Below are 25,956 nucleotides of genomic sequence, written 5' to 3' on the forward strand. Positions count from 1 at the left end.
AAATGAAGAGGTATTGGAAAGAATAGGAGAACAGAGGACTCTATGGAAGTCAATAAAAAATAGGCGAGATAGGTTGGTAGGACACCTTCTCAGGCATGAAGGTCTAGTCAGAGACATATTAGAGGCAGAAACAGAAGAAGAAGAGGGGTAGAGGTAGACCTAGATTAGATTACTGTTCGCAAATAGTTAAGGATGTGGGATGTTCTAGTTTTAGAGAAATGCGATTAGCTCAGGATAGAAAAGAGTGGAGGTGCGTGTCCAACCAGTCTTAGGACTGACTTATGATGATGATGATAGCCCATTAAATTATAGTGTATGAAAACTAAACTGTCGTTAATTTATAAGCGAACTTCACTGCATTGGAGTATAAATAATGGACCAGAAGCCACTTTATTTTTGTCAAGCTTTTAATTGGACGCCGGCTGTAAGAAATTTTCTACACGCGACATCACACGTTTCAATCTAGTTTTCCAGCGTGCAAGTGTCAATCATTCCATTAAGATAATTTCGATGCGTCAGTCGTCGTTCGGTAATAGCGCCATCCCTCATCCCTCTCGTTCCTTCTTCCCTCGATCCGTCGCGTCCCCATTAGAGTATCATGAGCGCCGCGGCGAAACGTTCGCTTTTTCAAAATCGGTCGCGTTATTATTACTGTTATCATTATTATCTCCGCGCCGTCGCTCTCAACTTGGTCGCTCTCGCTCGCAATTTTCATCCCATTGTCGTCGCCTACTTTGTATTACGTTACGTTGTTATACGTACGATGCAATGATAAAAGAATTTCCTCACACTCGACTAAACGTGTACAATATACACAAAAATTCTTTTCCATTTACGTTCCTTCAGTATTCGCGAAAATCTAACGTCGAGTAGAAAATTTATTTTGGCTTCCGCTGTTGTTTTCAATTGTCCTGAGATTTATTTACGACCGCAGATCGCAAATCGAAAAGATCAAAGAGATCTCCCCACTCAGTCCGTGCCACGATCAGTGACTGCCACTTAAAAACCACCCATTGTTTCCACTGCTCACTTGGACCGTGTTTGGGATTCAACGGCGCGTTATAAAGCGACAAGAGAATCCTTTCCGCAGGACGACCGCCTCGCCTTGTCTCTTCCCCTCTCAGTAGATATCTCTCTACCTCACTTCCGACCTCCCCTACCCATCTCAAAGCGGCGAACTATCATGAAGGAAAAGCCAAAACGATCCTTTCAACAAAAATAAAACAAAGGCGGAAAGAGAAAATCCCAGGAAGAGTTTTCTTATAAATCACTAAATTTTTATTTGTATCACAGTTTAAACTTCTCGTTTGTGCATTATTTATATCCACTGTCCTCCATCATCGGATGATTAATGCTTATTTATATATTCATAGAGCGTTTTTTGTCAGTTCATTTTATCTGTGGTCTGTGTACCGTTGCCGTGTCGATCGCAGCCTGCGGCATTCGTTCATAACAATTTTAATGCAGTGAATTCGTTTTTAAAATCGTTATACCTAAGAAAAGCGAGGCATTGTTAGGAAAACTTAGACGCGCTACTCTATCTGACATTATCTGTGTCTTCTTTTGTTTTCCAATTTTCGCTTGTTTTTCTTACAAAGACGACCCTTTTTTCTTTTCGGGTAAACACAACAAACAATCAAGTGTTGGCAGTGTAGATTAGGCCTTATACCGTCAGCAGAGCACAAAGTCCGGGAGAAAAAAAGGGAATAACAACAACAAAACTTAACAGGATTTGGACCTGCTGAGCGTTGCGATGATGACTCTCTTCAAAGGAAAATCAAGAGTGCCTAAAGCGCTATCACGACCGTCTTTGATCTACACTTCTACGAGAGACGACGCCGACGCTTCCCGTCCTTACAATCACAGTCGGCATACATAGACACTCAAACACACACTCGCCGGAGCATCCTAATAAACACCAGGCACGTAGACGACAGAGACATGTGCATGGAATGTTTGCAGAGTCACAGAGATTGAAAAAGAACAAAAAGGAAAAACAAAATTGGCTTTTGTCAATTGCCATACGTTCTTTGATTTTAAAACCCAAGTACGAATAAATACAAGCATCGAAATTTTTCTTTAGATTTCGCTGTCCGCATTGTTTTAGAGTCTAATAAATATTACTACACATATAATAAAAATGTGATTATAGTTTTTACTTCTTTTACAGGTTATGGAAGTAATAGTTTGTCGGGGATGACAAAGGCGTCGTTGGACCCCCACGGTCATCTCAGACAGCCAGGTAAATCAATTATATTTTCAAAACTATTATTCAAATGCCACCAACATAAGAAATTATAATTTCAAATGCATGCAAGATAAAACGTTTAGTTTCTGTAGCGATGTGACCTTCAGTTTGACCGGCGCAAAGTAGAAAAGAACAGCACTAGGCCAGAAAAGAAAGGAGACAACTCTCGGCCAAACTTTTAACCGGTGAAGAGCGTATAATCCCTACAGTAGTGAATTGTATCCACTACAATTGCATTGCTCAACTGTGCTGTTATTGGTACCATTTACTACTGAAAATATCAACGAGATGTTTATTTATGTTTGAAGACATATTAAAGGCTTTAACGCTTGTTTTCGACTCGCACTACTATTCATGACTGAACAAAACTTTTGGCAGGTACTGTATGAAAAAGTATGTTTAATGAACAAGAGTCGAGAGTATAATGAGCTTTTTTCTNAGATGTTTATTTATATTTGAAGACATATTAAAGGCTTTAACGCTTGTTTTCGACTCGCACTACTATTCATGACTGAACAAAACTTTTGGCAGGTACTGTATGAAAAATTATGTTTAATGAACAACAGTCGAGAGTATAATGAGCTTTTTTCTCCCTACCTACGATTTTGCCAGCGCGCATCCAAAACATTAGAAGGGACACATCGCTAGAGAAAGTAAATGAAGTATAGCATTGTACTACAGATGGCGTTTACCGCGCCATTTGTAGGATTTCATCTTCTGTGAAGATTGACACTCCTCAAAATGAAAATTTTTCAGTTTTGGGGTAATATTGTACAGCGGTCCTCGGCCAGTCACCACGTATTAGACAAATAGAACGAAGAAGGCTTTATCACGAGGGGTAGTTCGTTTATACACACGGTGATGTGGAAATTGGTCCCCCGGGGCCCGTAATACCCTCCTAATGATTACCTGATTGCACCAGCTATCAACCCCCGCTGTTCTTTTATTGTACTGCTATTAGCAAACACAAGTTCGGTTCACGTCCCCGAGGGAAAATCACCGCACACAATCACATATAAGGCATAACTTTATCTGTACATACATGCGAGAGCGAGATAAGAATGTGTCTGTCGTCACGTCATATACGAGAATATAAAAACTTTTTTCTGATGTTGCTCATTTATATTATTATTTAATCGCAATAATAAGAGTAATAATAAATCAATTATTGAACTGAGAAAGGGTGTCTTTTGTTGGCAGGGGTTCGACATTCAACAATACAATATTCAATTTGTTCAACAAAAATTAAAAAAGGAAAGTAACTTGAGGGAGATTAGATTTCTTATTATTTAAAATAATAGTTAGTCAGTTCAAATCTAAAGTGGTGTCCATATCTTTAGAAAACATCAATGTGGTTTGGGAAGATGGACTTGCTACTCACTGAAAATATTGCAGTCACACTAAATGGCTAATTTCGGTATAGGGAAGTGTGCCGGTGTCAATTGATGAACTATTGTCTTGTCTCTTTTTTTTTCATTCAGTGTTTTCGGGTAGGTTGTTTGGCGTCCCATTGTTTCATTCACTTGCTCCCATCTGGATCAATCTTCGGATTTGTTGAAAACTAAAGTAGCACGCATCATCTGTAACTATTTAAGAGCACTAATCCATTATAGGTCTATCTCTGCCATCCAATCTTCGACTCTGTTCGTTGATGTCTTTTGTTTCGTCGTCATCATTATCATCATCCTCAACATCATCATAGAATCTTCAGCCCCGCGAGTGGTTGAATATCCAGTTCTTCCTATCCTCAATCAAATTTCGGATTTCCCAGAAACTAGAGAAAGCTTTATCTCTAACTATTTAAGAGCACTAATCCAATCTAGGTCTATCTCTGCCATCCAATCTTCGACTCTGTTCTTTGATCTCTTTATTTCATCATCACCATCATCCTCGTCATCATGATAGGATCTTTAGCCCCACAACTTATTGAACATCCAGTTGTTCCTACCCTGAATCAATTTTAGGATTTCCCGGGAACTAAACAAAGCTTAATCTCTAACTATTTACAAGCAGTCATCTAATCTAGGTTTATCTCTCCCCTTCAATTATCGACTCTGTTTTTTGACGTCTTTTGTTTCATCACCATCATCCTCACCATCATGATCTTCAGCCTCACGACTGACTGGATATTTAGTTCTTCTCATCCAGTACTCCTCATTTTTAATTATTTATGAACAGAATTCTAATCTTGACCCACCTCTGCCCTTCAATAAATTTTAAGTTGCTACCACTTTTTCTAGCATTTCTTTACAACAAATATATTTCATAACTTCTTCGTATTCGTTCACGTAACATTACCTACCCTTGACAGTCATCCTGCTTGTTGTTGTGAATGCATCCACCCTCTTGAATCCAATTCGAACTAAATTAACTGTTAACTGTTGCACTTACATATTGCCATCGTCGGGCTATTTATTAAGATAAATTATAACGAAAACTGGCGTAGAACAGAGTCGATCGGGAGTCGCTTGTATTATTCGTCGTACAAGAGTTATCAGGCTTATCATTGTGCGTGGCGAGCAAAGCATAAGGGTATATAGTGCGCGATAATACGCACGACTGACCACGTCAGGGGAGCGCGACACCCCAAAGCGAGTTTCGCTGCATGAGAATCGAAAGAAACACCGAAAAAAAAACTTTCTTCTCTGTTACGCTGTTCTGCCGTTATTATTATTATCATCAATTGTAAATCAAAAGGGCGCACCCTTGTATGTGTGTGAAAGTCGATTTATATTTAAGACGCGAAAGGGGGAATTTCAGCTCCCATCCAACAGGTTACCTAAACTGTAGATAATGATGTTTGATCCCTTAGGAAAAATTTCCATTCTATTTCCATTAAAAAAATGTCATTGACCACTGATAATAATGGTAATAAATGGAGAAATGCCAATGGAATGAATGGAATTTCCACTAGAATTCTAGTGGAAATCCCATTCCCGAACTCAATGGGATTTCCATTGCTGAACGCCATGGGATTTCCCTTGCGTTCCATTGGAATCCAATGGAACCTAGCGCCAATTCTTTATTTTTTACTTTTAATTATTGTTAGTGGTAATTAAATGAAATTCATTTTATTCAAGATGAAATATGAAGTTTTTTGACGAAAAAAAAAAATATACTTAAATTACATGACAATCATTATACCAAATAATGTATTGTTTATTATTTTTACAACTTGCTTTGACAATCGCANTAAGGATTATTTATAGGATACCAAACCCTCCAATATTAAATTATTATTTTTTAGGAGAACTTGTTCTTGTTCCATAATAATTTTTTGTATGCTAACTCTGTAGATCATCTAAGAAAGGATTATGCATATGGAATAATTTGTCAGCGGGTCTAAGGATTATTTATAGGATACCAAACCCTCCAATATTAAATTATTATTTTTTAGGAGAACTTGTTCTTGTTCCATAATAATTTTTTGTATGCTAACTCTGTAGATCATCTAAGAAAGGATTATGCATATGGAATAATTTGTCAGCGGGTCTAAGGATTATTTATAGGATACCAAACCCTCCAATATTAAATTATTATTTTTTAGGAGAACTTGTTCTTGTTCCATAATAATTTTTTGTATGCTAACTCTGTAGATCATCTAAGAAAGGATTATGCATATGGAATAATTTGTCAGCGGGTCTAAGGATTATTTATAGGATACCAAACCCTCCAATATTAAATTATTATTTTTTAGGAGAACTTGTTCTTGTTCCATAATAATTTTTTGTATGCTAACTCTGTAGATCATCTAAGAAAGGATTATGCATATGGAATAATTTGTCAGCGGGTCTAAGGATTATTTATAGGATACCAAACCCTCCAATATTAAATTATTATTTTTTAGGAGAACTTGTTCTTGTTCCATAATAATTTTTTGTATGCTAACTCTGTAGATCATCTAAGAAAGGATTATGCATATGGAATAATTTGTCAGCGGGTCTAAGGATTATTTATAGGATACCAAACCCTCCAATATTAAATTATTATTTTTTAGGAGAACTTGTTCTTGTTCCATAATAATTTTTTGTATGCTAACTCTGTAGATCATCTAAGAAAGGATTATGCATATGGAATAATTTGTCAGCGGGTCTAAGGATTATTTATAGGATACCAAACCCTCCAATATTAAATTATTATTTTTTAGGAGAACTTGTTCTTGTTCCATAATAATTTTTTGTATGCTAACTCTGTAGATCATCTAAGAAAGGATTATGCATATGGAATAATTTGTCAGCGGGTCTAAGGATTATTTATAGGATACCAAACCCTCCAATATTAAATTATTATTTTTTAGGAGAACTTGTTCTTGTTCCATAATAATTTTTTGTATGCTAACTCTGTAGATCATCTAAGAAAGGATTATGCATATGGAATAATTTGTCAGCGGGTCTAAGGATTATTTATAGGATACCAAACCCTCCAATATTAAATTATTATTTTTTAGGAGAACTTGTTCTTGTTCCATAATAATTTTTTGTATGCTAACTCTGTAGATCATCTAAGAAAGGATTATGCATATGGAATAATTTGTCAGCGGGTCTAAGGATTATTTATAGGATACCAAACCCTCCAATATTAAATTATTATTTTTTAGGAGAACTTGTTCTTGTTCCATAATAATTTTTTGTATGCTAACTCTGTAGATCATCTAAGAAAGGATTATGCATATGGAATAATTTGTCAGCGGGTCTAAGGATTATTTATAGGATACCAAACCCTCCAATATTAAATTATTATTTTTTAGGAGAACTTGTTCTTGTTCCATAATAATTTTTTGTATGCTAACTCTGTAGATCATCTAAGAAAGGATTATGCATATGGAATAATTTGTCAGCGGGTCTAAGGATTATTTATAGGATACCAAACCCTCCAATATTAAATTATTATTTTTTAGGAGAACTTGTTCTTGTTCCATAATAATTTTTTGTATGCTAACTCTGTAGATCATCTAAGAAAGGATTATGCATATGGAATAATTTGTCAGCGGGTCTAAGGATTATTTATAGGATACCAAACCCTCCAATATTAAATTATTATTTTTTAGGAGAACTTGTTCTTGTTCCATAATAATTTTTTGTATGCTAACTCTGTAGATCATCTAAGAAAGGATTATGCATATGGAATAATTTGTCAGCGGGTCTAAGGATTATTTATAGGATACCAAACCCTCCAATATTAAATTATTATTTTTTAGGAGAACTTGTTCTTGTTCCATAATAATTTTTTGTATGCTAACTCTGTAGATCATCTAAGAAAGGATTATGCATATGGAATAATTTGTCAGCGGGTCTAAGGATTATTTATAGGATACCAAACCCTCCAATATTAAATTATTATTTTTTAGGAGAACTTGTTCTTGTTCCATAATAATTTTTTGTATGCTAACTCTGTAGATCATCTAAGAAAGGATTATGCATATGGAATAATTTGTCAGCGGGTCTAAGGATTATTTATAGGATACCAAACCCTCCAATATTAAATTATTATTTTTTAGGAGAACTTGTTCTTGTTCCATAATAATTTTTTGTATGCTAACTCTGTAGATCATCTAAGAAAGGATTATGCATATGGAATAATTTGTCAGCGGGTCTAAGGATTATTTATAGGATACCAAACCCTCCAATATTAAATTATTATTTTTTAGGAGAACTTGTTCTTGTTCCATAATAATTTTTTGTATGCTAACTCTGTAGATCATCTAAGAAAGGATTATGCATATGGAATAATTTGTCAGCGGGTCTAAGGATTATTTATAGGATACCAAACCCTCCAATATTAAATTATTATTTTTTAGGAGAACTTGTTCTTGTTCCATAATAATTTTTTGTATGCTAACTCTGTAGATCATCTAAGAAAGGATTATGCATATGGAATAATTTGTCAGCGGGTCTAAGGATTATTTATAGGATACCAAACCCTCCAATATTAAATTATTATTTTTTAGGAGAACTTGTTCTTGTTCCATAATAATTTTTTGTATGCTAACTCTGTAGATCATCTAAGAAAGGATTATGCATATGGAATAATTTGTCAGCGGGTCTAAGGATTATTTATAGGATACCAAACCCTCCAATATTAAATTATTATTTTTTAGGAGAACTTGTTCTTGTTCCATAATAATTTTTTGTATGCTAACTCTGTAGATCATCTAAGAAAGGATTATGCATATGGAATAATTTGTCAGCGGGTCTAAGGATTATTTATAGGATACCAAACCCTCCAATATTAAATTATTATTTTTTAGGAGAACTTGTTCTTGTTCCATAATAATTTTTTGTATGCTAACTCTGTAGATCATCTAAGAAAGGATTATGCATATGGAATAATTTGTCAGCGGGTCTAAGGATTATTTATAGGATACCAAACCCTCCAATATTAAATTATTATTTTTTAGGAGAACTTGTTCTTGTTCCATAATAATTTTTTGTATGCTAACTCTGTAGATCATCTAAGAAAGGATTATGCATATGGAATAATTTGTCAGCGGGTCTAAGGATTATTTATAGGATACCAAACCCTCCAATATTAAATTATTATTTTTTAGGAGAACTTGTTCTTGTTCCATAATAATTTTTTGTATGCTAACTCTGTAGATCATCTAAGAAAGGATTATGCATATGGAATAATTTGTCAGCGGGTCTAAGGATTATTTATAGGATACCAAACCCTCCAATATTAAATTATTATTTTTTAGGAGAACTTGTTCTTGTTCCATAATAATTTTTTGTATGCTAACTCTGTAGATCATCTAAGAAAGGATTATGCATATGGAATAATTTGTCAGCGGGTCTAAGGATTATTTATAGGATACCAAACCCTCCAATATTAAATTATTATTTTTTAGGAGAACTTGTTCTTGTTCCATAATAATTTTTTGTATGCTAACTCTGTAGATCATCTAAGAAAGGATTATGCATATGGAATAATTTGTCAGCGGGTCTAAGGATTATTTATAGGATACCAAACCCTCCAATATTAAATTATTATTTTTTAGGAGAACTTGTTCTTGTTCCATAATAATTTTTTGTATGCTAACTCTGTAGATCATCTAAGAAAGGATTATGCATATGGAATAATTTGTCAGCGGGTCTAAGGATTATTTATAGGATACCAAACCCTCCAATATTAAATTATTATTTTTTAGGAGAACTTGTTCTTGTTCCATAATAATTTTTTGTATGCTAACTCTGTAGATCATCTAAGAAAGGATTATGCATATGGAATAATTTGTCAGCGGGTCTAAGGATTATTTATAGGATACCAAACCCTCCAATATTAAATTATTATTTTTTAGGAGAACTTGTTCTTGTTCCATAATAATTTTTTGTATGCTAACTCTGTAGATCATCTAAGAAAGGATTATGCATATGGAATAATTTGTCAGCGGGTCTAAGGATTATTTATAGGATACCAAACCCTCCAATATTAAATTATTATTTTTTAGGAGAACTTGTTCTTGTTCCATAATAATTTTTTGTATGCTAACTCTGTAGATCATCTAAGAAAGGATTATGCATATGGAATAATTTGTCAGCGGGTCTAAGGATTATTTATAGGATACCAAACCCTCCAATATTAAATTATTATTTTTTAGGAGAACTTGTTCTTGTTCCATAATAATTTTTTGTATGCTAACTCTGTAGATCATCTAAGAAAGGATTATGCATATGGAATAATTTGTCAGCGGGTCTAAGGATTATTTATAGGATACCAAACCCTCCAATATTAAATTATTATTTTTTAGGAGAACTTGTTCTTGTTCCATAATAATTTTTTGTATGCTAACTCTGTAGATCATCTAAGAAAGGATTATGCATATGGAATAATTTGTCAGCGGGTCTAAGGATTATTTATAGGATACCAAACCCTCCAATATTAAATTATTATTTTTTAGGAGAACTTGTTCTTGTTCCATAATAATTTTTTGTATGCTAACTCTGTAGATCATCTAAGAAAGGATTATGCATATGGAATAATTTGTCAGCGGGTCTAAGGATTATTTATAGGATACCAAACCCTCCAATATTAAATTATTATTTTTTAGGAGAACTTGTTCTTGTTCCATAATAATTTTTTGTATGCTAACTCTGTAGATCATCTAAGAAAGGATTATGCATATGGAATAATTTGTCAGCGGGTCTAAGGATTATTTATAGGATACCAAACCCTCCAATATTAAATTATTATTTTTTAGGAGAACTTGTTCTTGTTCCATAATAATTTTTTGTATGCTAACTCTGTAGATCATCTAAGAAAGGATTATGCATATGGAATAATTTGTCAGCGGGTCTAAGGATTATTTATAGGATACCAAACCCTCCAATATTAAATTATTATTTTTTAGGAGAACTTGTTCTTGTTCCATAATAATTTTTTGTATGCTAACTCTGTAGATCATCTAAGAAAGGATTATGCATATGGAATAATTTGTCAGCGGGTCTAAGGATTATTTATAGGATACCAAACCCTCCAATATTAAATTATTATTTTTTAGGAGAACTTGTTCTTGTTCCATAATAATTTTTTGTATGCTAACTCTGTAGATCATCTAAGAAAGGATTATGCATATGGAATAATTTGTCAGCGGGTCTAAGGATTATTTATAGGATACCAAACCCTCCAATATTAAATTATTATTTTTTAGGAGAACTTGTTCTTGTTCCATAATAATTTTTTGTATGCTAACTCTGTAGATCATCTAAGAAAGGATTATGCATATGGAATAATTTGTCAGCGGGTCTAAGGATTATTTATAGGATACCAAACCCTCCAATATTAAATTATTATTTTTTAGGAGAACTTGTTCTTGTTCCATAATAATTTTTTGTATGCTAACTCTGTAGATCATCTAAGAAAGGATTATGCATATGGAATAATTTGTCAGCGGGTCTAAGGATTATTTATAGGATACCAAACCCTCCAATATTAAATTATTATTTTTTAGGAGAACTTGTTCTTGTTCCATAATAATTTTTTGTATGCTAACTCTGTAGATCATCTAAGAAAGGATTATGCATATGGAATAATTTGTCAGCGGGTCTAAGGATTATTTATAGGATACCAAACCCTCCAATATTAAATTATTATTTTTTAGGAGAACTTGTTCTTGTTCCATAATAATTTTTTGTATGCTAACTCTGTAGATCATCTAAGAAAGGATTATGCATATGGAATAATTTGTCAGCGGGTCTAAGGATTATTTATAGGATACCAAACCCTCCAATATTAAATTATTATTTTTTAGGAGAACTTGTTCTTGTTCCATAATAATTTTTTGTATGCTAACTCTGTAGATCATCTAAGAAAGGATTATGCATATGGAATAATTTGTCAGCGGGTCTAAGGATTATTTATAGGATACCAAACCCTCCAATATTAAATTATTATTTTTTAGGAGAACTTGTTCTTGTTCCATAATAATTTTTTGTATGCTAACTCTGTAGATCATCTAAGAAAGGATTATGCATATGGAATAATTTGTCAGCGGGTCTAAGGATTATTTATAGGATACCAAACCCTCCAATATTAAATTATTATTTTTTAGGAGAACTTGTTCTTGTTCCATAATAATTTTTTGTATGCTAACTCTGTAGATCATCTAAGAAAGGATTATGCATATGGAATAATTTGTCAGCGGGTCTAAGGATTATTTATAGGATACCAAACCCTCCAATATTAAATTATTATTTTTTAGGAGAACTTGTTCTTGTTCCATAATAATTTTTTGTATGCTAACTCTGTAGATCATCTAAGAAAGGATTATGCATATGGAATAATTTGTCAGCGGGTCTAAGGATTATTTATAGGATACCAAACCCTCCAATATTAAATTATTATTTTTTAGGAGAACTTGTTCTTGTTCCATAATAATTTTTTGTATGCTAACTCTGTAGATCATCTAAGAAAGGATTATGCATATGGAATAATTTGTCAGCGGGTCTAAGGATTATTTATAGGATACCAAACCCTCCAATATTAAATTATTATTTTTTAGGAGAACTTGTTCTTGTTCCATAATAATTTTTTGTATGCTAACTCTGTAGATCATCTAAGAAAGGATTATGCATATGGAATAATTTGTCAGCGGGTCTAAGGATTATTTATAGGATACCAAACCCTCCAATATTAAATTATTATTTTTTAGGAGAACTTGTTCTTGTTCCATAATAATTTTTTGTATGCTAACTCTGTAGATCATCTAAGAAAGGATTATGCATATGGAATAATTTGTCAGCGGGTCTAAGGATTATTTATAGGATACCAAACCCTCCAATATTAAATTATTATTTTTTAGGAGAACTTGTTCTTGTTCCATAATAATTTTTTGTATGCTAACTCTGTAGATCATCTAAGAAAGGATTATGCATATGGAATAATTTGTCAGCGGGTCTAAGGATTATTTATAGGATACCAAACCCTCCAATATTAAATTATTATTTTTTAGGAGAACTTGTTCTTGTTCCATAATAATTTTTTGTATGCTAACTCTGTAGATCATCTAAGAAAGGATTATGCATATGGAATAATTTGTCAGCGGGTCTAAGGATTATTTATAGGATACCAAACCCTCCAATATTAAATTATTATTTTTTAGGAGAACTTGTTCTTGTTCCATAATAATTTTTTGTATGCTAACTCTGTAGATCATCTAAGAAAGGATTATGCATATGGAATAATTTGTCAGCGGGTCTAAGGATTATTTATAGGATACCAAACCCTCCAATATTAAATTATTATTTTTTAGGAGAACTTGTTCTTGTTCCATAATAATTTTTTGTATGCTAACTCTGTAGATCATCTAAGAAAGGATTATGCATATGGAATAATTTGTCAGCGGGTCTAAGGATTATTTATAGGATACCAAACCCTCCAATATTAAATTATTATTTTTTAGGAGAACTTGTTCTTGTTCCATAATAATTTTTTGTATGCTAACTCTGTAGATCATCTAAGAAAGGATTATGCATATGGAATAATTTGTCAGCGGGTCTAAGGATTATTTATAGGATACCAAACCCTCCAATATTAAATTATTATTTTTTAGGAGAACTTGTTCTTGTTCCATAATAATTTTTTGTATGCTAACTCTGTAGATCATCTAAGAAAGGATTATGCATATGGAATAATTTGTCAGCGGGTCTAAGGATTATTTATAGGATACCAAACCCTCCAATATTAAATTATTATTTTTTAGGAGAACTTGTTCTTGTTCCATAATAATTTTTTGTATGCTAACTCTGTAGATCATCTAAGAAAGGATTATGCATATGGAATAATTTGTCAGCGGGTCTAAGGATTATTTATAGGATACCAAACCCTCCAATATTAAATTATTATTTTTTAGGAGAACTTGTTCTTGTTCCATAATAATTTTTTGTATGCTAACTCTGTAGATCATCTAAGAAAGGATTATGCATATGGAATAATTTGTCAGCGGGTCTAAGGATTATTTATAGGATACCAAACCCTCCAATATTAAATTATTATTTTTTAGGAGAACTTGTTCTTGTTCCATAATAATTTTTTGTATGCTAACTCTGTAGATCATCTAAGAAAGGATTATGCATATGGAATAATTTGTCAGCGGGTCTAAGGATTATTTATAGGATACCAAACCCTCCAATATTAAATTATTATTTTTTAGGAGAACTTGTTCTTGTTCCATAATAATTTTTTGTATGCTAACTCTGTAGATCATCTAAGAAAGGATTATGCATATGGAATAATTTGTCAGCGGGTCTAAGGATTATTTATAGGATACCAAACCCTCCAATATTAAATTATTATTTTTTAGGAGAACTTGTTCTTGTTCCATAATAATTTTTTGTATGCTAACTCTGTAGATCATCTAAGAAAGGATTATGCATATGGAATAATTTGTCAGCGGGTCTAAGGATTATTTATAGGATACCAAACCCTCCAATATTAAATTATTATTTTTTAGGAGAACTTGTTCTTGTTCCATAATAATTTTTTGTATGCTAACTCTGTAGATCATCTAAGAAAGGATTATGCATATGGAATAATTTGTCAGCGGGTCTAAGGATTATTTATAGGATACCAAACCCTCCAATATTAAATTATTATTTTTTAGGAGAACTTGTTCTTGTTCCATAATAATTTTTTGTATGCTAACTCTGTAGATCATCTAAGAAAGGATTATGCATATGGAATAATTTGTCAGCGGGTCTAAGGATTATTTATAGGATACCAAACCCTCCAATATTAAATTATTATTTTTTAGGAGAACTTGTTCTTGTTCCATAATAATTTTTTGTATGCTAACTCTGTAGATCATCTAAGAAAGGATTATGCATATGGAATAATTTGTCAGCGGGTCTAAGGATTATTTATAGGATACCAAACCCTCCAATATTAAATTATTATTTTTTAGGAGAACTTGTTCTTGTTCCATAATAATTTTTTGTATGCTAACTCTGTAGATCATCTAAGAAAGGATTATGCATATGGAATAATTTGTCAGCGGGTCTAAGGATTATTTATAGGATACCAAACCCTCCAATATTAAATTATTATTTTTTAGGAGAACTTGTTCTTGTTCCATAATAATTTTTTGTATGCTAACTCTGTAGATCATTTAAGAAAGGATTATGCCTGTGGGATAATTTGTTAGCGGGTCTGAGGGTTATTTATAAGATGCGAAACCCTCCAATATGATTTATAATGATTTATCAGAGAGTCTAAAGGTTACTTATAGGGTGCTAAACCCTTCAATATTAAACTATGTTTTTTTTCAATGGGAATTTTTCTTTTCGACAATAATTTTTGATATCCTAACTCTACGGATTACCCCCACGAGATAATTTCTCTCTGCTTTCAGCTTCGATATTTCCCAGTCCGGGTTCATACTGGAGCAACCCAGGCGCGAACCTGTATTCGAATATTGCGGCGAGTACCCACTCCATAAGTCACCACACGGCCCCCCATTTGGCAGCGCCCCCCCTCAGTTCGTACCCCCACTATGCATGACCAGTTTCAGTGGCTGCAGTAATCAACACATCGACATTTTGAAAATGCAAAAACATCCAAAACATCAAGAGAATATGCGGCCACATCCCTAACAATACGGTAGTAGACAAAACGTATGTATATTATTAGTATTTTCCAATCGATTACGAGAATATTAAAAAAAAAAAGTAATAATAATAAAAACAGTGGGACATTCGATACTAGACTGGCTTTCAAATATCCTGGTAATACCCTTAAACTTACTAGGATATTCAAAAGTCAAGTTACAATAAATTGAGCAACTGAAGATCAATAACAGATCAATAGTGACATTACGGACACAATGTGCGATTGCAAAGGAAAAGTTGTGTGCAATTTCAGTTTATGCACGGGCGAGTCGTCCAGCTTTTACTATTTTCGGAAGTGACTATTTTCGTTCGTAAAGAGAGAAATAAATAGCTGCAGATTGTATCGAGAACGCTGTGAAAATAACGAACGATTGAATTGCGTGTTACCGAATGCAAAATAGAAGAAGCAAGAGCCATGTGAGGCAGGTTAAAATGTTTCCAATAGGAATAAGAAAACCCGCCACCCTTATTACGTACGTACGCAAGTGGAAAACGGACGAAAAATTTTAACAAAAAAAAAGGAATATTAATGTGAAAATTAATTTTCGATTTTTCATCCACTACAAACTACCTCATATATTTAATATATATATATATACATATATCAGCATCCACCCTATTTCCCAAACTAGGCGCAGTGTGATACGTTTTTTGAAATTACACAAGAACCNTTGATTCCCGTTGAAGTTTAATGGAACTTTTTCCTATGGGATGTTTGTCGTTTGTAGTAGCTTTTTAATCTACAGTTTCTCTTAATAAAATTAGGAAATGTTGGAGTCAGTGTTTCTTGTGTATCTGTCCGTCTGTCACACTACGTATATCGTATATCATGTTGGGTATCATTCAAACAGATTTTTTTTTATGATAACAAGATTTTACATTTAAAAAGACGTTCCCAAAAATCTGCATTTCCTGTTTCATTTCCGCCTTAAAAATTAAGTTTTGAAAAGTCCCTTCAGTTTAGGTATCGACTAGTGATTGACCGTTCCTTCTTTTATTTTTACGGACCTTAACCATCATCAGACTGTTGGCAAATAAAAGTTTTCGTTGGTGTTTATTTTGAAATCTTTTCCTCCCGCTTAATTGAACCGTGTTCGCTTTTGTTTGCGTTCGTCGTATTGCTCGTCCAGACAGGCAAATACATTTCAGACTTCTTCTGCAACCTACATATGAAAGAATTTCGCAATGTCAACAGCTTCCCAAATACCCTACCGCTACCCTACACTTCATCGACATACATATAGTAGGCAATCGGTCACCCTGCCGTCATCACTACCACCACCACCACCACCCCCAAGCGAAATCTAATAGATCTCCGCGTTTAGCTATAGAAATCGATATTAGCGCCTTCAATCCCCCGTGGCGTTGTAAACTATGAATTCAATGAAATGCATCATAGTCACAATTTTTAATTAAAACATTCCGGTTGGTAATTAAAAATTGCAAAGAATTGATTGGACAGAATTCGGGTGTATATTTGGTTGCAAACCTTCTAATCACTGAATAACTCAAATAAAAATAATAGAAATTTGGTGGATGTAATTCATCATAAAAGTAAAAAGGTTAAGACATTAATGAAATTATTTTCTTACTACATTTAACGCTATTACACTGAGGTCCTAGCCCCTACAAAGTCGATAGTCTCAAGAAGTCTCAACGTTCGTTAGGAGAAGTGCTCGAAGGGTCGACGCAAAAAAGAAACCTTAATGAACATAGTTGTTGACCAATTTTCCTCGAGTGTTAAACCCTTTAGGTCAATTAGTTGCGTCCTTTGGTCGCAGTTTGCAACTTAACGGTTTTTATGTAACAAGTTGTAAGGCTAAAGTTTATTGTCACAATTTTTGATACAACTTTTCTTTTTAGATCCGTATCAAATGTTTGGACCCACAAGCAGTCGATTGGCTAGTTCAGGTAAGCCAATTTATAAGCTCGTTAAGCTGGCAACATAATACATAAGTATAGTCTATTAAAGAAAACTTTAGACTGACGTAATCATGACGTCACACGTAACCTTAAAATATGAACGATCGGACAGATAAAGAATGTGTTCCGAAATATAACCCAGCATACTGAATGACGCTATACTGTTGATTTGTTCCGAAATATACTGGACAGTGCGTTGACGTCACATTGACACCATATTGAGAATAGTGTTTGTGGTCGTTTGCAACAATTTTGTTCCAAAAGTTGCTAATGTTTCTTACAATAAAAAATTCCTCAAAGTCTGATGCACGCACGCCCGTTTGATATACTACTACGTTGCACTTGTCTCACCAGTACAATATGGTGGCACACCAGTACAATATGGCGTCGATTCTTGACGTCATCAGCACTGGCCAGCATGCTGGGTTATATTTCGGAACACACCCAAAGAAGCCTACCTATATCATCCCTACGTATTTGCTGTGGTTGGTAACACTTTACTACTGATTAGTAGTCTTGGTTTTTATTAATTATAATATACAAAAAAAAAAATAATTACTTAAGGTAAATTTACCGAAAATGACGAGCCGGTCAATCGATGCCATGACATCTCTTTGTTGCCGTTGATAAAGGTGACTTGTAGTTGTAACTTATAGGTTTTGCAGAAGGGAAGAGAAGGGGGAGTCGAACGAATATGCGGGGGCGTGTTCGTCGACCAGATTTACAATCTCGGGGGTGCGACACGTGAAAACGCGACGCTAAATGATATTAGCCCCCGAAGCTAATGTTTATTTAATGACAGCTTTTGCATCGTTTGGCTTTTGTTTCCCAAGGGACCGGCCACCTATGACCGGACACGCGCCGTCACGTGTCACCTGACGTCACCGGCCGATACGGGGTCGTCGAATCTGATTTTACCAGGTCGACTCGACCCCGGACATGCAAACTTGACGTCCAATTACCACCACACCTCCGCACAAATAGATTTACGTAGACATCCGTGTATATTCACTACAGGGCGTTGCATCTGACGGCTCCAACTATTGCATTGTAATTTTTTTATCGGAGCCGAGAACCCTTAATGTTTCTAGATGGCGTTAATGGTCTCCACATCGGTGTCGCCCTCTTTTTTTTATACTTGCTACTCATAGACATTACAACAAGCAAAGCAAAACAAAACGGGGTAATCCGTAAGCTGCCCTGGTCGCCTTTTTATTTAGTAATTTAGTAGACGATTTTCAATAACAACAATTAAAGAAAACATCAGGGAAAAAATGCAAAAACGCAACGGAGAGCATGTGTTACAATTTCCGTCGGATTTCCAGGTGCATGTTTTTAAATCGTATCGCCTTGTGTTTATGTGTATGTGTTGTAGTCTACAGTTTCCTTTTTCAACCCCGCGGCCAACGCTCATTTGCAATTTAAATAATATTTGCAATTCCAATTGGTCGCGCTTGACGAACGTACCCATATATATACTACACGACACACTCGTACACACATTCATACACTCTAATAATAATTATTGTATATCTTTTACCAGTGGCAGCTTGCCCATAAAAAGCTAAACAACACAAAATACAAAGTCAAATCGGCGATATTATTAATAATTTTGAATATGTGTACAATAAAATCGCTAATTTTGTTGACATATTCTAGGTGGAAGTAAACAATTGCAGTTAAGAAGTCGGGTTTAAATGTTTACACTCGGATGTATAGTTGGCTGCATATAAATACATTTTAATGACGTATAACTATTTAAGGAATTGACTACAAAGGTTGTAACATTTCAATACTTACACGCCACCACTGGGACAATTTATTTATATGCAATACCATGGTAAGGCAAGGAGTTTTGTACTCTGGATACGGACCCTTGCCACCCCCGCGATAAGATCTATATCGGTCCGTTACTATGATTAAGTTCACGCATATTCATGTAATCGAAACCCCTGTCTCCCCCTTCATACGAATTTTCCGTAACCGTGACTAATCTGTTAAATATCCTTTTGTTGCTGTAACCGTCATTATGGTGTGTGTGTATGTGTTATATTCGCTGCTGTCTTAATTAATGACCGAAAATTAAATTAAATGATACATAAAGCAGTTAAGGAATGTCATCATTATTAGGGGATGAAATATTGTAATGGCCTTATTCGTGTCGGAGAATGAGCGGCTTAATTTGGTAATTAAAATCTTCAAATAAACACCATTAATTTTTTACTGCAAAATTCAAAATGAAACTCAGTTATTAATGAACCCTTAATAATACAATACATTTCCATTTAATTTTATTGATGTAGGTTCGGGTCAAATACAGTTATGGCAATTTCTTCTGGAGCTTTTGAGCGATTCTTCGAATTCCGCGTGTATTACATGGGAAGGAACGAACGGAGAGTTCAAATTGACCGACCCCGACGAAGTAGCACGTCGATGGGGTGAGAGAAAATCAAAACCTAATATGAACTACGACAAGCTCAGTAGAGCCCTTAGGTAAGTGAAAAATATCTGTCTGTTCTGTTAATCAAATTGCAATTTCAATAAAATTATCGCCATTTCTACTTTAACGTCTGCGAAAGATTAACTTAATTCATTGCACCGTTTGCACGAAAACCCTATAAATCCTTGCTGATAAGAAGTTTTAAAGCGCCTCAAACACTACGCTTCCAATGGAAGGTCAAAGAATGGGAATGGTTTTGAAGTAAAAAAATAGCAAATACAATAACTTTGTAAATAAATTTGTCTATAAATTTTGAATTTTTTAAATTTATTATCAAAATGCTTTTATATAAATTTAGATGTTCGGCATAGTTGGAATCGATTTTTCCTTGCTTAAAGCTTCTTTGATGTTCAAGAATGCTTTGATTGAAAGATCTGTCAGTTTGTCCTACGTAAACCTTGTTGAAATCTACCATTCTAATAACAAATAAATTCCTGAGTTTTGTGGCCTATTTTCAGTCATACGTATGTTCAACTGGACAGTTGACATCTGACTGAATAAAACCCCCATTACACCTCACCACCACCCCACCCCGTCCCTTCACAACCGCCGACGGTCGCGGACGTCATAACATATATCGCAGCCGTCCGTGCAACGGATGGCGGCGTTCCACCCTGGGGTTGTGCACCACTACTCGTCTGGCCGAGCGTGCAATCTCGGCGGCAGAGGTCGTGACGGTCACCCCCGGTTCGCCCCCGCTACTACCGCCCGACCACCCTTAGCAATTAGCGGCAGATATGCCCGAACACTAATGCAGTTACCGACCCATTTCTGCAGTTGGGGACGTGATTGTTTTTCCGATGGCAAATTATTTTTCGGATTCGGTTTTTATCGAATTTCAACGACTTTTTTCTGAGTTGCGAGAGAACGAAGGAATGAGAACGAGAGAGAGAGAAATGGCCGGTTCTCCTGCCACCCCATCGAGTAACCAATCGATTGCCAATAACTAATAACGATATCGCATCCCTTTGACCCCCAATATCAAAAAGAAATAGTAAAAAACTGGACAAATTCTAGTCCGATACAACTATAGAACACTAACGTTCAATATCCATAAAAATCAACTCAAATCTCGATTCAACTCTGGTGAACTCAGATGTTGGATCTAATTTTCGTCTAATAATAACCTAAAAATCATAGTTTGGAATAGGATCACTACGTAATACGGATTGGATCTGGATTTACTCGGTTTATGTTACAAACAAGTGACATGACACTTAGTAGTGTTGCATCCTTAACATTTGCAGCGAGTGTAAGTCTTGCAGGAAACTGATTTTCAATCACAAAATGTGCTCAAAGCCCAATTTTTTCCAAAGGGTGTTGTTTACGGACGAATGTTACTTCACGAGTCGTTCGGCAACCGGTACTATTTACATTCTCTATGGCAATTTTTTAAATCTAACGTTAATTATACTCCGGGTCTTATATACAGTTTTCTTCAGTCCCTGATCTTTGATACCGAAAAACACTTTTTATCATTTGATTTGTTGTTTTGTTTCAGGTATTACTACGACAAAAATATAATGACAAAAGTGCATGGTAAAAGGTACGCGTACAAATTCGACTTTCAGGGTTTAGCAGCGGCCACACAGCCAGCTTCCGGTGACCCAGGAAGTTACAAGTACCAGAGCGAGCTTTTCATGAGTTCCTACCATCACGGTCACGCAAAATTGGGTGGATTCATGGGACCACACACTGGAATGCCCAATTCAACAGGTAAATTACCTTTTACTACCATTTATACCATGCACCGTTCATGCGGAACGTATCAATGTTTGTGTTCGATGTTCAAATAACGGAAGGGGGGCGTGAAATGTTTATTAAGCAACTTTTCCGATACGTCGTGACTATAGATGACACTGTCACCACCGTTTGGTGTGACAAGTGACAAACACAGGCTAACTTGATTTTATTTGCACGAACTCTTCAGACTGTCACGACTTTTTACCACTTCAAAGGCATCCCCTAATTATCCTTGTCGAACGCATGGTAACTGCGATCCGAAGCGATTTACATACATTACTCGAAAATAAAATGAAGCAGTTCATGCTGGCTTAAAAAGAAGGGCGCAGTCGTTTACAACTTTGTCTACTTTGACAGAAAAGTTTTATTAAATACCTATACACCTAACTTCGAAATTTGAATAAAATAGCATCTTTAGTAGCAGTTTTAACAACAGTCATGCGTAGAATAAAAAAAAAAATAATAAATCCCTGTTTAGATTAGAAATGAGGAGATATTAGAAAAAGTAGGAGAACATAGGGAACTTTGGAAGTCAATGAGAAAGATTGCTAGAACATCTTCTCGGTAAACATATTAGAAGCAGAAACAGGAGTTAAGAGTAGAGGTAGACCTAAATTAGATTATCACCAACATAAGGTCGTCAATCCTAAGACTCCTTCCTATTCTGAGCTAATATTAGCATTTCCCTAAAACTAAAATAATCTAGGTCTACTACTCTTAACTCCTGCTTCTGCCTCTAATATGTCTCTGACTAGACCTTCATGCCTATATTAGATTACTGTTCACAAATAGTTGCGGATATGAGATGTTCTGGTTTTAGGGAAATGCAAAAATTATCTCAGAATAGGAAAGAGTGGAGGTGTCCTGTCCAATCAGCCTTAAGACTAGCAACCACCTCATGATAGTGATCTATGATATGATTAGAAACCAGTGACTTATTTAACTTTGTACTTTCCAATTTATTCCATCACCCCTTATAGTAAAACCCAAGGGAACGAACATCAAAAATACTCCATTATTCGTTCGAATCATTGAGAAGTATTCTTTAAAAATGCATTATAGTAACAGTACCATTGATATTTTGCTATTCTGTTCATCAAAGCAACAAAATACTTAAATACGACCCCTAGAAAAGCGTCGCGACGCGTCGTGTCGCCGCCGGTAACGGCCGTCGCCGTCGTCGCTATTCTTAATGTGCGCCCCCCTTTTACGCCGTAATGCCTTGATTGTGCATTGTTTCGACCCTCGAGTGCGCATTACCGGTCATTTAATCAACCCTCCCAAATAAGGATATTGTTAACAAAATGCCACTGTCGCAAAAGACTTGTACAATGGGCACGCTGCACGCACTCGTTACATTTCATACTGTTCACAAGTACCTGAACCCTGGCGGCAGCGTTCGCGACATTTGAAAAAATAAAAGACACAGAAAATGTGAATTGCTCCAAAAATAATATTTATGAACATCATAATCACTTTTGAACACGATAAGCATCCACCCTATTTCCCAAACTAGGCGCAGTGTGATACGTTTTTTGAAATTATACAAGAACGTTACATCCTTTAATTTTACTAATGAGAAAGTTTCATCCGGTTGTTGACCACCCCGTATGTGTAAATATATTGATCTAATCAGCGTATTACCTAATTTTTATTCTTAGAGATAATATCCCAAACGGAAACTTTTGTTTTACTGATTGTTATTTGATAAAAAAATTGTAAAATAGAGTAAACTCTATTAGCTTTATTTTTTGATTCAAACTACCTATTGTATATGTACATTGGTATATATGTATATAAGTATAGGTATATAATACATAAAAAATCATTAATGGTCTAATAAAATGTTATTATTATTATTATTATTTATGCTGTTACCAAAGAAAAAGTAATATTTTTATCATTTTTTCGGCGCTTGAACATACATTCCACAAATGTATATTACGTATTGTAATTGTACTTGAAGCTACCAAGTATTTTTCACGTCTTTATTTTATTTCTTACTATCACGAAAACTTTTTACATAATTAATAAAGAGGGCAGGTTCAAAACTAAAATCACTTGTGTGTGTGGTACCGTTAAAGAAGACAAAACTTGGTAGGACACCTTCTCAGGCATGAAAGTCTAGTCAGAGACATATTAGAGGCAGAAACAGGAGTTAGGAGGGGTAAAGGTAGATTTAGATTAGATTACTCTTTGCAAATAGTTAAGGATGTGGGCTGTTCTAGTTTTAGGGAAATGCGAAGTTTAGCTCAGGATAGGAAAGAGTGGAGGTACGTGTCCAACCAGTCTTAGGACTGATGACCTTATGTTGATGATGATATTACGTAAAATAAATTGGTCGAATATTAACCACAACCGAAATCTACTTTTCATTATTAATTAAAATAATCCTATTCAATTCAACTACTATTAACTTCCGTCCACATTAAGTTATGTTACATATTATCTGCTCCAAAAATAATATTTACGAACATCATAATCACTTTTGAACTCGATAAGCAGCATCCACCCTACTTCCCAAACTAGGCGCAATGTGATACGTTTTTTGAAATTACACAAAACTGCTCAGTTCCCTAAATTTGTGTGTACGACTAGCAAAAATCGCTACTGATGGGGGTGGAATTCACAATTTCCTTCTCGAAACCCCCTGAAGAATTTTCCTTGTGCAAAATAGTAGCACGGGCCTTTGTCGGAGTTATGGTGCCCTTAATGGATATTTTGTTAACTGTTGCTACCCTCCTTACGCGGATTATTGGCTTGGGTGTGTTTATTGACGTATTAAAAGCTAAAGAAAATTTATAGGCTGGAAATGCTCCTATTCTAAGCAACGAAAATCAAATTAGAACCACGTCAACCGCTAAGTACATCGAAAATTATTGTCTACCCAGCATCAATTCAAACGAAAAACTTACGATCACACAGATCACTTGTCAGGAAAGAGTAAACTTCTTTTAAATTTTGTCTACTGATATTTGTACCCTTTTGCCAGCGGGTCCGAAGGTTGTTTATAGCGAAACCCACCAACATTTAAATTATTATTTTTCAGGGAAAGTTATTTCTATTACACAATAATTTTTACTATCCCAAGTACTAAGACTGATTAACATTAAGATTAGAACAGTGAAATAATTTTCCAGTAAGATTAACGGTTACTTATAGGGGCTAAACCCTATATGTAATCTCAACACTAAATTACGATTTTTCAGTAGAAGTACTCCTTGTCCCATAATGATTTTTTTATATCCTAATTCTATAGGTCATTTAGGGTAGGATTATGCATATGGAATAATTTGTCAGCGGGTCTAAGGATTATTTATAGGATACCAAACCCTCCAATATTAAATTATTATTTTTTAGGAGAACTTGTTCTTGTTCCATAATAATTTTTTGTATGCTAACTCTGTAGATCATCTAAGAAAGGATTATGCATATGGAATAATTTGTCAGCGGGTCTAAGGATTATTTATAGGATACCAAACCCTCCAATATTAAATTATTGTTTTTTAGGAGAACTTGTTCTTGTTCCATAATAATTTTTTGTATGCTAACTCTGTAGATCATCTAAGAAAGGATTATGCATATGGAATAATTTGTCAGCGGGTCTAAGGATTATTTATAGGATACCAAACCCTCCAATATTAAATTATTGTTTTTTAGGAGAACTTGTTCTTGTTCCATAATAATTTTTTGTATGCTAACTCTGTAGATCATCTAAGAAAGGATTATGCATATGGAATAATTTGTCAGCGGGTCTAAGGATTATTTATAGGATACCAAACCCTCCAATATTAAATTATTGTTTTTTAGGAGAACTTGTTCTTGTTCCATAATAATTTTTTGTATGCTAACTCTGTAGATCATCTAAGAAAGGATTATGCATATGGAATAATTTGTCAGCGGGTCTAAGGATTATTTATAGGATACCAAACCCTCCAATATTAAATTATTGTTTTTTAGGAGAACTTGTTCTTGTTCCATAATAATTTTTTGTATGCTAACTCTGTAGATCATCTAAGAAAGGATTATGCATATGGAATAATTTGTCAGCGGGTCTAAGGATTATTTATAGGATACCAAACCCTCCAATATTAAATTATTGTTTTTTAGGAGAACTTGTTCTTGTTCCATAATAATTTTTTGTATGCTAACTCTGTAGATCATCTAAGAAAGGATTATGCATATGGAATAATTTGTCAGCGGGTCTAAGGATTATTTATAGGATACCAAACCCTCCAATATTAAATTATTGTTTTTTAGGAGAACTTGTTCTTGTTCCATAATAATTTTTTGTATGCTAACTCTGTAGATCATCTAAGAAAGGATTATGCATATGGAATAATTTGTCAGCGGGTCTAAGGATTATTTATAGGATACCAAACCCTCCAATATTAAATTATTGTTTTTTAGGAGAACTTGTTCTTGTTCCATAATAATTTTTT

At 34.4% G+C, this 25,956-nt stretch overlaps 1 protein-coding gene and 1 long non-coding RNA gene across 2 annotated transcripts in view; one reads left to right on the forward strand and one right to left on the reverse strand.

Annotated features, from left to right (window-relative positions):
- The window catches only part of LOC108737183 (DNA-binding protein D-ETS-3), a 52,461-nt gene extending 30,830 nt beyond the window's left edge, over window positions 1-21,631 (forward strand). The window contains exons 5-8 of the mRNA XM_018469899.1: window positions 2,171-2,242; window positions 17,212-17,259; window positions 19,575-19,764; window positions 21,273-21,631. Of these exons, the coding sequence (XP_018325401.1) occupies window positions 2,171-2,242; window positions 17,212-17,259; window positions 19,575-19,764; window positions 21,273-21,567 (605 nt within the window). The 3' untranslated portion in view covers window positions 21,568-21,631. The remainder of the gene's footprint in view (window positions 1-2,170; window positions 2,243-17,211; window positions 17,260-19,574; window positions 19,765-21,272) is intronic.
- The window catches only part of LOC108737184, an 82,823-nt gene that overhangs the window by 51,271 nt on the left and 5,596 nt on the right, over window positions 1-25,956 (reverse strand). The gene's annotated exons all lie outside the window — the stretch shown is intronic.

The sequence above is a fragment of the Agrilus planipennis genome, unplaced genomic scaffold, assembly GCF_000699045.2.
Source record: "Agrilus planipennis isolate EAB-ADULT unplaced genomic scaffold, Apla_2.0 scaffold104, whole genome shotgun sequence".
Lineage (NCBI taxonomy): Eukaryota > Metazoa > Arthropoda > Insecta > Coleoptera > Buprestidae > Agrilus > Agrilus planipennis.